At 41.7% G+C, this 13,284-nt stretch overlaps 1 protein-coding gene across 1 annotated transcript in view; it reads left to right on the top strand.

Annotated features, from left to right (window-relative positions):
• Positions 1-5,065: 5,065 nt before the first annotated feature.
• The window catches only part of LOC103017090 (zinc finger protein 160-like), a 74,679-nt gene continuing 66,460 nt past the window's right edge, over positions 5,066-13,284 (top strand). The window contains 3 exon segments of the mRNA XM_057533533.1: positions 5,066-5,183; positions 6,516-6,638; positions 8,367-8,456. Coding sequence (XP_057389516.1) covers positions 8,385-8,456 — 72 coding nt within the window. The 5' untranslated portion in view covers positions 5,066-5,183; positions 6,516-6,638; positions 8,367-8,384.

Below are 13,284 nucleotides of genomic sequence, written 5' to 3'. Positions count from 1 at the left end.
GTAGTGCAAATAGCATAGCAGTGAATTTCGTACTCTGACTTCCATTAATGTACAAAAATTGAATCAAACAAATTTAAAGATCTATTTGACTTTATTGAATGATTCCTGCGTTGGGCAGCATCCCACCTAGGAAATAAAGAGGTGCTCCAAGGAGCTGTGCAAAGTGGAAACGCCCATGATGTTGAGCATCTTTTCATGTGCTTTTTGAATGTGTATTATAGATATTTGGATTGTGGTTACTATGAAGTTTTTATATGGATATGGGACTCTTTGCACTTCCTGGACTTGCGTGATTTCCACGCTCTGTCTTCCAGCTCACCGATCCATTCTTCTGCCTCATTTAGCCTATTACTGATTTCCTCTATTGTATTTTTCATTTCAGTATTTCTTCAATTCTGTTTGGGGGTTACTTATGTTTTCTACACCTTTGTTAAAAAGCCTCATTTCTCACTCTGTGCATCCATTCTCCTCCCGAATTGTTTGATCATTTTCCCGATCATTACTCTGAGCTCTTCCTCGGGTAGATGGCATATCTCCACGTCAGTTCTTCTTCTGGGTTTTTGTCTTCTTTCTTCGTCTGAAACGTATTCCTCTGTTGCCTCATTTTGCGTAATTTGCTATTTGTATTTTTATGTATGTGGTAGGTTTGTTACGTTTCTTGACCTTGGAGAAGTGGCCTTGGTAGAAGATGTCCTGTGCATCTCAGCAGTGTACTCCCCCTCATGTTACCCAAGGGCCAGAAGGCAGGTGGTCCCAGGGTAGTGTCCGGACTGTATCTGTGGACTGTGTCTGCAGGTTGTATGACTGTAGTTTTCTTGCTTCTGGTGTCTGTGCCCTGGTTGGTGAGGCTGGTCTAGAGGCTTCTGTCTGTCCACTGTTGGTTGGACCTGGATCATGGCCCTTTGGTGGGCAGGTTTATGTCTAGGGGCATGTAGAGAGGTGGCTGCCTCAGGAAGCCTTTAGGCAGCCTGTCTGCTGATGGGTGGGGCTGTGTCAACTGAGACGATCGGTAGTTTTTGTTTTTTTTTTTTTTTTTTTTTTTTTTTTTTTTTTTTTTATTTTTGTACTCATATTTTCTATTTAGTGTCTCTTTTTATTTCTCTGTCCTATTTTTATTTTAATCAATTGAGTTTCCCTTGTTCATTTTGTTTCCTAGTATATATTTTTTTGTAGTTGACTTACAATATTACATTAGTCTCAGGTGTACAACATAGTGATTCAATACTTTTACAGAATACACACCATACAAAGTTATCATAAAATGTTGATTATATCCCCTGTGCTGTATACCCTGTGACTTATTTATTTTGTAACTGGTAGTTTACATCTCTTAATCCCCTCCACCCATTTTGCCCCTCCCCTCCCCTCTGACCATGAATTTATTCTTTGTATCTGTGAGTCTGTTTCTGTTTTGTTATATTTGTTCATTTGTTTTGTTTATCTCGTATTTCAATATTTGTACTTCCTATTTAACGTTTGATAATGAAAACTCTTATATCATTGCCCTTCAGATCAACCTCTGAGCCTGTTGGTATCCATATCCTTTACCTTAACAGTATAAAAACCTTGGTAAAGTTTCATTCCCCTCCTCTCTCTAACCCTAGCTTTCTTCTATCTTAAGATCCATATTGGTGCTAAAATTTTTTTTTTTTTTTTTTCCACACACACACACACTGTATTTTATTTTTACAAGAGATAGATAGACTGACACCAAGCATTGTACATGGATGACCACAACAAAAGCAACAATGATTGCAATTACCAAACATGAAACACACTTATACTATGTCATAATATTGACATTCAGTCCAGTAATCCTCCACTGTAACAGCTCCTTTACTTTGCAGTGAAAATTGATTTGTATATTCTTTTCCTCTGAGTCCTTGTGGGATTTTTTTTTTTTTAATTCAGACAGAAAGTCACAAAAATTATACTCATCCTCATCAGTTCACTCAGTCCCATGTAATTAATTTCTTTTTTTTCATCTTGATCTTTTGTTAGCACTTTTATGAGTTCATCAGTTTTTCATTAGAGTTCTGAAAATGCTTATTCATTCAGTTCAGCAGTACAGTCAGTTACCAGAAACCTGTACTTGTCAGAGTCTTTTCCATGAATTTCTTGAAGATGAAACTCTTTTATAGGAACATATTTGCAAAATCATCAGAGTACACCCAGAACTGTCTGTAAATGACAAAAGACTTAAAAATGACCATGGTTAAAGATTTGATGAAAGTTCATAATAATGCAGTTGACAAGAAAATTAGTTATTTCTGAGATATACATTTTAAAGTAATAACTAGGATTATGACTTATAACAACTGAGACGATCGGTAGTTTTTGTTTTTGTTTTTGTTTTTTTTTTGGTTCATTCTCTTTTTGTATTTTCCATTGAAAGATTTTTATATGTGGAACCGTCCTTACGTTTCAATAATATATTCCTTTTAGTCATGGTATGTAAACTTTTAATGTGATTTTGATTTAGTTTACTATTTTTTTGTTTTTGTTTTTATTTTATTTTTAGCTGTGCAACGAGGAATACGGTATCTTAGTTCCATGACCAGGGATGGAACCCGCGTCCCCTGCAGTGGAAGCGCAGGGCCCTACCCACTGGGTGGCCAGGGAATTCCCTGAGTTTACCATTGTTTTATTGATGATTTTTTGCGTCATTATTTGTTAGGGATTTTGCTGTGTGGTTTTCTTGTAGTGTCACTGTCTGACTTTGTATTAGAGTAATTCTGGACTCATAGAGTTTGGAACTGTTCCCTTTTCTTCAATATATTGGGGAAGAGTTAAAGGAAGGGAGGTCTTAATTGTTTTTAAATGTTGGGTAGCGTTCTGCAGTGAAGCTCTCTGACTTTCCTTTGTTGTATGATTTTTGAATAGTGATTCAGTCTCCTTAAAATGTGTAGGTTTGTTCGGATTTTAAATTTTTTCATGATTCTATCTTGGTAGATTTGTTTCTCTAGGAATTTATCTATTTTAGGTTAGCCAATATTTTTAAAAAATTATTTATTTTTGGCTGCGTTGTGTCTTTGTTGCTGCGGGCAGGCTTTCTCTAGTTGCAGCAAGTGGGGACTCCTCTTCGTTTTGGTGTGCGGGCTTCTCACTGCGGTGGCTTCTCTTGTTGCGGAGCACGGGCTCTAGGTGCACAGGCTTCAGTAGTTGTGGCACACGGGCTCAGTAGTTGTGGCTTGTGGGCTCTAGAGTGCAGGCCAGTAGTTGTGGCACACGGGCTTAGTTACTCCTTGGCATGTTGGATCTTCCGGGACCAGGGATCAAACCTGTGTCCCCTGCATTGGCAGGCGGATTCTTAACCACCGCGCCACCAGGGAAGTCCCTAGGTTAGCCAATATTTAGACATAGACTTGTCTAAGTATTTTCTTCTAAATTAAAAAAAAATTTTTTTGTAGGGTCAGTTGTAATCTTTTATAATGTCCCCTCTTTCATTTCTGATTCGGTAATTTGAGTCTTCTCTCTTTTTTAAATCTAGATAAGGATTTGTCCATTTTGTTCTATTTTTCAAAGAACTGTTGTGTTGTCTTTTTCTGTAGTTTTATTCTCTTTCATTTGTCTAATCCTTTTTCCTACCTTCTGCTAGCTTAGGCATATTTTGTTCTTCTAAGATCTTTTTACTTTGTTCTTTTTCAAAAAAAGGAATTTTTTATTCACAATGTAAATTCACAAGGGAATTTATCACAAGTGTGGAATAGGATAAGTATTTTAAAGAGCAATGCAGTTCTCATCAACAGAAAAGAATTTTTTCCCCCTATTTCGCTTTTTCTTTAGTTTGCACCCATAATTTCATATAGATAAAATAAACACTGTCATAATCTTTTCACAGTATATATAACTTCATTATGCTGTACACCTTAAACTTATAGAGTGATGTATGTCATTGTATAAAGAGTTGTTTATACAACTCATGTTACTGTGTAAATAGTTGGTTTTAAAAAGGCAAATAATTAAAACACGTTGGACAAAACGAAGAATAATGCAGTGTATAACAATTTAAAAATACGTATTGCTGTTTTTAAGGCAATGGTTAGTGACCTAAGTGATCACACGCCTTAGTCCTCCAGGCTCAGACTCCAGGGCCTGTCCCTGAGTTTCTGAAACTGAGTAGTATGTTGAATTTGACCTTCTGCATTAATAGGGAATAGAACCGGAAAAGCTGTTTTATAGGGTGTTGGTAGGAAATATATCATTCTACCCAGAGAGAGTTTTGTATTTGTAATACAGAGACTAGTCCCATTTCTTTTTTAAAAAATTTATTTATTTTGGGCTGTGTCGGGTCTTAGTTGCGGCATACGGGATCTTCGTTGCCACACACAGGCTTCTCTCTGGTTGTGGCCCGCGGGTTCCATGGCGGGTGGGTTCTGTAGTTTGTGGCTCTTGGGCTCTAGTTGAGCCGCGCCAGCTCAGTAGTTGTGGAGTGCGGGCTTAGTTGCCCCACAGGATGTGGGATCTTAGTTCCGTGACCAGGGACCGAACCTGGGTCCCCTGCATTGTAAGGCGGATTCTTTACCACTGGACCACCAGGGAAGTCACCCTATTCTTATTTCTTAAAGTTACTTAAATTAATTCCCATTTAGGAAATGTTCCTGGATCCAACCAATGATCCATGTCAACCCCTCCCTCTGCTCCAGGAGACTCAGGTTTCCAGACCACTGAATTGCTTCCGCCTCACTAGCAGGAAGTCAGAGCAACCTGAGGGCAAAAATAGCTTTTTATTTAAACTCTTTTAGTCTTAAGAGGAAACATCTTGGCTTCGGACGTAATTGGCCCACACAGCCGTAACCTTTTACCTGCAAACTCTTGCAGACAGTAACTTAAACCGGCCAAGGTACTGGAAGCACCAACCCCTCTCTGCTCCCAGTTCCTCCCTCCGGCGCTCAGTGAGCACACCTGGGTGCTCTTTTCGCCCCGCCCCTCACCGGTAGGGCCCCGCCCAGGCCCCGCCCCGGAAGCCCCGCCTCTAACGCCAGAAGCCCATGCCTAAGGACCCGGAAGCGGAGAGCGCGGAGCTAAGGTCACGGAGCGGAGCGTAAGTGTCTTTTTTTCTAGCCTAAGTCTGTACTGCGCGGTACCGCTCTACTCCGTCCTCGGGGTGTGGGAGTTTCTAGGGACTTTAAGTCCCAGCAGCCGGCCCTCCGCCCCAGTAAATCCAGACGTCGCCCTTACGGGTCGGGTAATTTTTTCCCTGGGTTTGAAGTCTGGCTGAGGCCGGTCCCTGCCCTTGACTCTTCTGCCTCTGGTCCACGTAGACAACCGCTTTTCGCAACATTTTCCTGCTTATAACGTGTTACTTTCCCGGCCTCCCTTGTGAACTCCTCTTCCCCGAGGTGGATGCGCGCCCCGCAGCCTGGCCCTCTCGGCCCCTGGAGGGCAGCGCCGGCCTCCCCGCTCCCGGAGAGCCCGCGTCCTCTCCCCGGTCCTGGGGTTCTCCAGAGCCCGCCCCTCTCCGGAGCCCCCCTCCCTCCCTCCCTCCCAGCGCCTCTGTCCTCGCGTCTCCTCAGGCGGGTCCTTCAGCTCCCCCGGCCTCCCCTTCGTGGTCAGCCCTTCCCCTCACCCCGCGTAGGGGGAGGTGACCTGGGCCAGACGCGGGAACACCCAGTGTAGTTACTTCCCCAATGCCACCCCGTTAGAAAATATTCCCTTCTGGTAGGTGGGCATTTTATACGTGAGTGAATGGAATCAGGAAAAGCAGAGACGGAGAGGCTGAGATCGAAGTAGAAAAACTGAGGAGAAAAGAATGAGGGAGAACCAGTGGGAACATAGAGGGTGGCTGAAGGACGTGCAGAGAGATAGTAAAATGAAAGTGATTAAGTCTTGAAAGTAGCAGGTGAAGATAATGGAGAAAGAAATTAAGCCGGATCGGCAGAGATTGCAGGGCAACCTAAGGAAGGGGACCTGGATCAGCCTTAGAAGGGGATAATAGTGGAGAGTCACTTCACACAGAGTAAGGGGAGATGATAAAAGAGTTGGAACCTTGGCCTTCAGAGCATCACGGTGCTGGGAGAAAAACCGGACAAAGGGTGACAATAAGAGCAGAGGAAGAGAGAGAGCAGGAAGGAAGCACAGCCACTTGGGGCGCCCGAGAGTGGGGAGGAAGGGAGAGTAACAGAGACAGAAGGGGTGTAACTGGAGGCATGGTGTAACCGCAGAGATGGGGGAAGAAAGAAATACATAGAGATTTAGGACAGTCATACGGGTTGAGGAGAACGAGCAACAAGAGGGGGAACGGGTTTCAGAGTGGGGCAGGCCAGGTGTGAGGGAGGAAATGGAGAGGAGGGCAGGAACGGGAAAGTAGAGGAAAAGAAAAAGAGAAACAAAGGCAGAAATGAAACAGGGAGACAGAGAAACAGAATAAAATGGAAACACCTAATAGTGCAGGTGGAGGGGGAAAGTGGATCCAGATGGGTGGTGAGTTGTTTGGTTGTGGATGATTATGTCGTGATAAGATTGATTTGAGTCTTTAGAATCTAATGTATTTAACATTTGTTTAAATTACACAGGTGAGGATGAGAATGGCACAACTGTCTATAAGGCTTGTGCATTTTGTAATTATTTGTGTCAGAAGAAAACTTCCATTGGCAAACCCTGCTGAGCAGAGAGGCAGTGACTTGACTCACTTAGAGGTGGGTCACCCCCTTCCCTTTTCCTGGTGTGGGGTAGAGCTCAGGGGAGAGAAGTGGGGCAAGAAAAGACTGACTCCGTCACTACATGGTGCCTTTAAAGGGACATTGAAAGTGTGTTTTGGAATGGATTTACTTCTTTTTTTTTAAACTTTTGGGTTTGTTTGTTTGTTTGTTTATTTATTTATTTATGGCTGTGTTGGGTCTTCGTTTCTGTGCGAGGGCTTTCTCTAGTTGCGGCAAGCGGGGGCCACTCTTCATCGCGGTGCGCGGGCCTCTCACCATCACGGCCTCTCTTGTTGCGGAGCACAGGCTCCAGACGCGCAGGCTCAGTAGTTGTGGCTCACGGGCCCAGCTGCTCCGCGGCACGTGGGATCTTCCCAGACCAGGGCTCGAACCCGTGTCCCCTGCATTGGCAGGCAGACTCTCAACCACTGCGCCACCAGGGAAGCCCACTTCTTTTCTTTTTGTTTCTTTACATTTAATTATTTTGTAGCTTGAAATAAATCTCAGTTCATTCAATTTCTTTGTTCCTCTGAATAATTTTTAACTTCTGAAAGAAGCTTTGCTGGCCTCCAATATTCTATACCTGTCATTCATTGCGTCTTTAAGAAGGAGCTATGTAATTTCCGTATTTAGGGGATTTTCCTGTTTTCTTTACGCTTTCTGTTTGTAGTTTTATTTCATTGTGGTTAGAGAAGATACTTTTTTTTTTTTTTGGTCTTGTCGGATCATAGTTCCCTGACCAGGGATCAAACCTGTGCCCTTGGCAGTGATCATGTGGAGTCCTAACCACTGGACCTACCACCAGGGAATTACCATATCCTCAGTTTTGTTTTTTTCAAAACTTTGACACCAGTCTTTTAGATTAAAAACAATAAACAAATTATTGCTTTTTAAAATTTGTTTCAAATTTATCCCTGGCCTGCGTGACTTAGTGACTCTGAGTCCCCCCATTCCTGAGGGCTGAGATCTGGGCTGAAGCTGAGGGGGCTCTGCTCTGCGTGCGGATGGATCAGGGCTGGTCTGTGACCTGAAGGGGGTCGTCGGGTCCAGCTGAGGTGCCCGCTGCTGCTGTGTACGTGAGGGCCTCACCAGGAGGGGAGAGTGACTTGTTTGTTTATTTATTTATTTATTTATTTTTGGCTGTGTTGGGTCTTCGTTTCTGTGCGAGGGCTTTCTCTAGTTGCGGTGAGCGGGGGCCACTCATTATTGCGGCCTCTCCCTTTGAGGAGCACAGGCTCCAGACGCGCAGGCTCAGTAGTTGTGGCTCACAGGCTTAGTTGCTCCGCGGCATGTGGGATCTTCCCAGACCAGGGCTCGAACCCGTGTCCCCTGCATTGGCAGGCAGATTCCCAACCACTGCGCCACCAGGGAAGCCCTTGTTTTTTTGTTTGTTTTATTTTTGTTTGGTTTTGGCCTTGCCACACGGTTTTCGGGATCTCAGTTCTGTGACCAGGGATTGAACCTGGGCCACAGCAGTGAGAGCCCAGAATCCTAACCACTAGGCCACCAGGGAAGTCCCAGGGAAGCGTGATCTGAAGGAAAGCGTGGGAAACTTCACCTATTGGTCTCTGTGTGGGAGTTTACTGTCCTGAGTCCCTCCTGGGACAGTGGGCAGCAGGGGACTGTCTGTTCCACATGCTGAGGTCTTCCCTGTGTGTGTGGTGGTGACTCAGGAAGGGGGTGTGTTGATTCTAAGCATTAAACAGCATCTTTCCAACTTTCAAGATTGACTGCTAAAGAATCATGTTGCCTAAGGAGTATGCCCGGAAGAGGAGGACGAGGAAAGAACTGGAGTTTGGAATGGCTCTTTCTCAGGTAAAGTCATATTCTCAGTTGATTATTTCATCTTATTTCTTGAAATGCCATTCTTTGGACTCACGAATCTTGTCTGACTCTGAAGTGTCCTGCCTGACACCTGTACATCACAGTCACCCAGGGCCTTCCCTCAGGGCCTGTCCTCTCCACTTGGATTCCATCTCCACACAATCCTGTGACCTGGAACTGGAACTTGTGAAGCTTCTGTGCTGGGCATAGTCCTGGGCAGGGCTTCACACCCTTGGATGGGTCAGTGCTGTTGGGCACCAGGGATTGTAGAGGGGCCCATCTGAATGCACTGTCCTCTCTCTACAAAACAGAATGAAGAAGCTACACGTGGAAGGCAGGTATTAATATGCAGAAATGCCTGGTACGTTCTGGAAGAAACCAATAAGGAGAAATTTGTTCCGAGTTTTTATAATACATTCTCAGCCAAATAACTGTGTCACTGATTTCAACATCTTCATGATTGGGAATGGAATGGAAAGTTCAGAAATAGACATCAGTGATAAGAGGGTGTTTTATTCCATTATCCATTTTAAACTATGAAATCAACCTAAATTGTTGAGATTTGGAAGTCCTTGGAATCAGTTTCGATACCTCCATTCTTCAGTTTTTTGTCTTTTCACTGTGTTGGTTGCGTCCTTTGACACATAGAAGGTTTTACCTTTGATGTAGGTAAGGTTTCAGCTTCATTCTTTTGCAGGGAGGTATCCAGTTTCCCAGCAGCATTTGTTATTGAGACTGTCTTATTTTCATTTTGTAGTCTTAGCACCTTTATGAATACATTTTACATATATGCAAAGGATTATTTCTGAGCATTCTCTTGTGTTCATTTGGTTTATATATCTGTGTTTATACCAGTACCACACAATCTCGATTGCTTTGTGATATGTTTTGAAATCTAAAAAAGGGAGGTATCCATCTTTCTTCTTATTCAAGAGACTTAGGGCTATTTGTGGTTTTTTGAAATTCTCTATGACTTTTAGCATGATTTTTTCTGTTTCTTCAAAAATTGCCATGAGAATTTTGATAATCATTCCATTGAATCTGTAGCACACTTTGGGTAGCTGGGATACTTTAAGAGTATTAAGTCTTATAGTCCATGAATATGGGATGACTTTCTATTTATTTGTATCTTTTTAAATTTCTTTTAACACTGTTAAGTAGTTTTCAGTGTACACTTCTTTCACCTTCTTGGCGAATTTATTCCTGAATATTGATATTTCATTTGTTTTTATTGCTATAATAGATAAGATTGCTTTCTAATCTTCCTTTGATACTGTTCATTGTGTATAGAAACGCAACTGAAAGTTTTTGCATGTTGATTTTGTATCCTGCAATTTTTCAAAACATGTATTTTGATGTAGCAGTTTTCTTGTCAAAAGGTTATGGCTTCTTCATATCAAACCTTGTCTAGGAAAGAAGAAAATTTTGCTTCTTTTTCAATTTGGATTACTTTGATTTCTTTTTCTTGTCTAATTGCTCTGGCTAGTGGTTTCAGTACTTTGTTGAAGAGTAGTGCAGAAAGTATGCATCCTTGCCTTCCTCCTGATCTCACGGGAAAAGCTTTCAGTCTTTCACGTTTGAGTATGACTTTAGCTGTGCTCTTTTCATAAATGGTGTTTATTATGTTGAGATAATTACTGTTTCTAGTTTGTTGAGTGTTTGTCTCTCTCTTTTTTTTTATTATTTATGTTTATTTATTTATTTGGCTGCACTGGGTCTTAGTGGTGGATCCCGATCTACCATCTTCGTTGTGGCATGGGGGATCTAGTTCCCTGACCAGGGATTGAACCCGGCCCCCCTGTATTGGGAGCGCGGAGTTGTAGCCACCAGACTTGGACCACCAGGGAAGTGTTTATATCTTGAAAGTTTGTTGCGTTTTGTCAAATGCTTTTTTCTGCAGTAATTGAGATGATCCTTTGTGACATTTTTTTCCTTTATTTTGTTGATGTGGTGTACCACATAATTGATTTTTGTATGTTGAGTCCTCCTTACCCCTTATAGTGATATAAATAAAATCCACTTGATCATGATGTCAGATCTTTTTAATGTGGTGTTGAATTTGGTTTGCTGGTGTTTTGTTAAAGATTTTGTATCAGTATTCATCGGGGATATTGATTTCTAGTTTTCCTTTTGTTTTTGTCTGGGTTTGGTATCAGAATCATGCTGGCTCCATACATTGAGTTTATGAGTGTTCCCTCTTCTACGCTAACATTTTTAGCAAGATTAGTGGTAATTCATTTGTAAATGTTTGGTAGAATTGGGTCCTGGGTTTTTTTTGTTTGTTTGAAGTTTTTGATTACTGCTTGAATGTCTTTAGTTATAATTGGGTTCAAATTTTTTTTATTTCGTAAGGATTAAGATTTAGTAGGTTATATGTTTCTAAGAATTTACCTGTATCTTCTCCATTCTATAATTTGTAGGCATTACTGTTCATAGTACTCTTTTATAATCCTTTAAAAATTTTCTTTGGCATTATTTGCAATCTCTCCACTTTAGTATCTGTTTTCAGTTATTTGAATCTTTTTTCTTAGTCCAGCTAAGTGTTTTTCCATTGAATTTTTCAAAACGCCAACGCTACTTTGCCTTTATATTTTTCTGCTTTGTATTTTGTTTATCTCTGGTCTAATCTTTATGATTTACCTCTTTACTTTTGCTAAATCTGGGTTCAGTTTGGGTTTTTTCCCCTACTTCATTGAGGTGTAACAATAGATTTCTGGTTTGAGATCTTTTCTTTTTCTTATTTTAAGCATTTAGACTTCCTTTTTAAAGATTGATTGATTGATTGATTGCTATGTTGGGTCTTCGTTTCTGTGCTAAGGCTTTCTCTAGTTGCGGCAAGCGGGGGCCACTCTTCATCGCGGTGCGTGGGCCTCTCACCATCGTGGCCTCTCTTGTTGCGGAGCACAGGCTCCAGACGCGCAGGCTCAGTAGTTGTGGCTCATGGGCCCAATTGCTCCGCTGCATGTGGCATCTTCCCAGACCAGGGCCCGAACCCATGTCCCCTGCATTAGCAGGCAGATTCTCAACCACTGCGCCACCAGGGAAGCCCTAGACTTCCTTTTTAGTACTGCCTTCACTGTGTGTTAAAAATTTTGGTATGTTGTATTTTCATTTTCAGCTCAGTATTTAAAAATTCCCTTGTGATTTGTTCTTTGACCCATTGGTGCTTTAAGAATGAGTTGTTTAGGGAATTCCCTGACAATGCAGTGGTTAGTGCTCCACACTTTCACTGCTGAGGGCCTGGGTTTGATCCCTGGTTGGGGAACTAAGATCTCACAAGTGGCGTGGTGTAGCCAAAAAGGAAAGAATGAATGAATGAATAAAATATTTCAACTTAAAAAAAAAAAGAATGAGTTGTTTAATTTCCACAATTTGGGGAATTTTCTTTTTTCCTCTGCTGTTTATTTTTAGTTTTATTTTATTATGATAGAGAACATACTTTTTATGATCTCAATCTCTTAACATTATTAAGATTTGCTTTCTGGCCTAACACATGGTCTGTCATAGAGAATGTTCCATGTGTGCTTGAGAAGCATGTTTCTGCTGCTCTTGTTGCGTGGAGTGATCTGTACATGTCTGTTATGTCTACTTGGTCTACAGTGTTGTTCAAGTCCTCTGTTGCCTTGTTGATATTCTCTTTGGTTCCATCCATAAGTAAACATGAGCCATTGAAGTCTCATACTATTCTTGTGCTGTTTCTCTCTTCATTTCTGTTAATGTTTGCTTCCGTTTTCTTGGAGATCTAATGTTATGCTTGTATATTGTTTTTGTTTTCTCTTTTGATAAATTGACCATTTTATCATTATATAATGTTTTTTGTCTTTTTATTTTTTCTGGTATTATGGAGTCACCCCTGCTCTCTTTAGGATGGAATATCTTTTCCATCCTTTCACTTTTCACCTTTCCGTGTCTTTAGATGTGTGAATGTTCACAGTTTTAACTCTCTGATATGCTCTCTCTGTGGCTCTCGCTCTCGCTCTCTGTTTTCCTCCTGTTACTTCCTGTAGTGGTCCCTGCTCAGGAAACCTGTACAGTGGTGAAAGGCAGGAGCCCTGGCCAGCCCCCTTCACTGCACTGTAACTTCAGAGGGAATGCATCAAGTATTTCCTTTTCGTCATGATGTTTGTTTGAAATGTGTTTTTTAATAATAATTTTTTTGCATATTCTTTTTTTCATGATTTTTAATTCTCCAAGAAGTTTATAACTTCACTGTTGTGATAAATTTGTTCTTAATCTGTGAAAATAATGTAGAATACTACTATTCTAATTTTGAATCGATTTTTTAAAAATTAATTAATTAATTAATTAATTTATGGCTGTGTTGGGTCCTTGTTGCTGCGTGTGGGCTTTCTCTAGTTACGGCGAGCAGGGGCTACTCTTCGTTGCAGTGCACTGGCTTCTCATTGCAGTGGCTTCTCTTGTTGCGGAGCATGGGCTCTAGGTGCGTGGGCTTCAGTAGTTGTGGCATGCGGGCTCAGTAGCTGTGGCTCACGGATTCTAGGACACAGGCTCAATAGTTGTGGCTCACGGGCTTAGTTGCTCCGCGGCATGTGGGATCTTCCTGGACCAGGGCTCGAACCTGTGTCCCCTCCGTTGGCAGGCAGATTCTCAGCCACTGTGCCACCAGGGAAGTCCCGGATCAATGTTTTATTATTAGAAAAAACAAGGAACCTCTTCGCCTGCTGTTAATGCCCAAGTATGTAAATTTTAATGGCTGAAGTTGTATTTATATTTTTGAATATAGTTATTTTATTGAGATTGGAGTTAAAGTATTGGGGTTTTTTTCATGGTCATACCATTTTTCTTTCAGTAGCCTCTT

The sequence above is a fragment of the Balaenoptera acutorostrata genome, chromosome 19 (assembly GCF_949987535.1).
Source record: "Balaenoptera acutorostrata chromosome 19, mBalAcu1.1, whole genome shotgun sequence".
Classification (NCBI taxonomy): Eukaryota; Metazoa; Chordata; class Mammalia; order Artiodactyla; family Balaenopteridae; genus Balaenoptera; species Balaenoptera acutorostrata.
The sequence above is the reverse complement of the archived record's forward strand: the minus strand, read 5'-3'. Positions and strand labels throughout refer to the sequence as shown.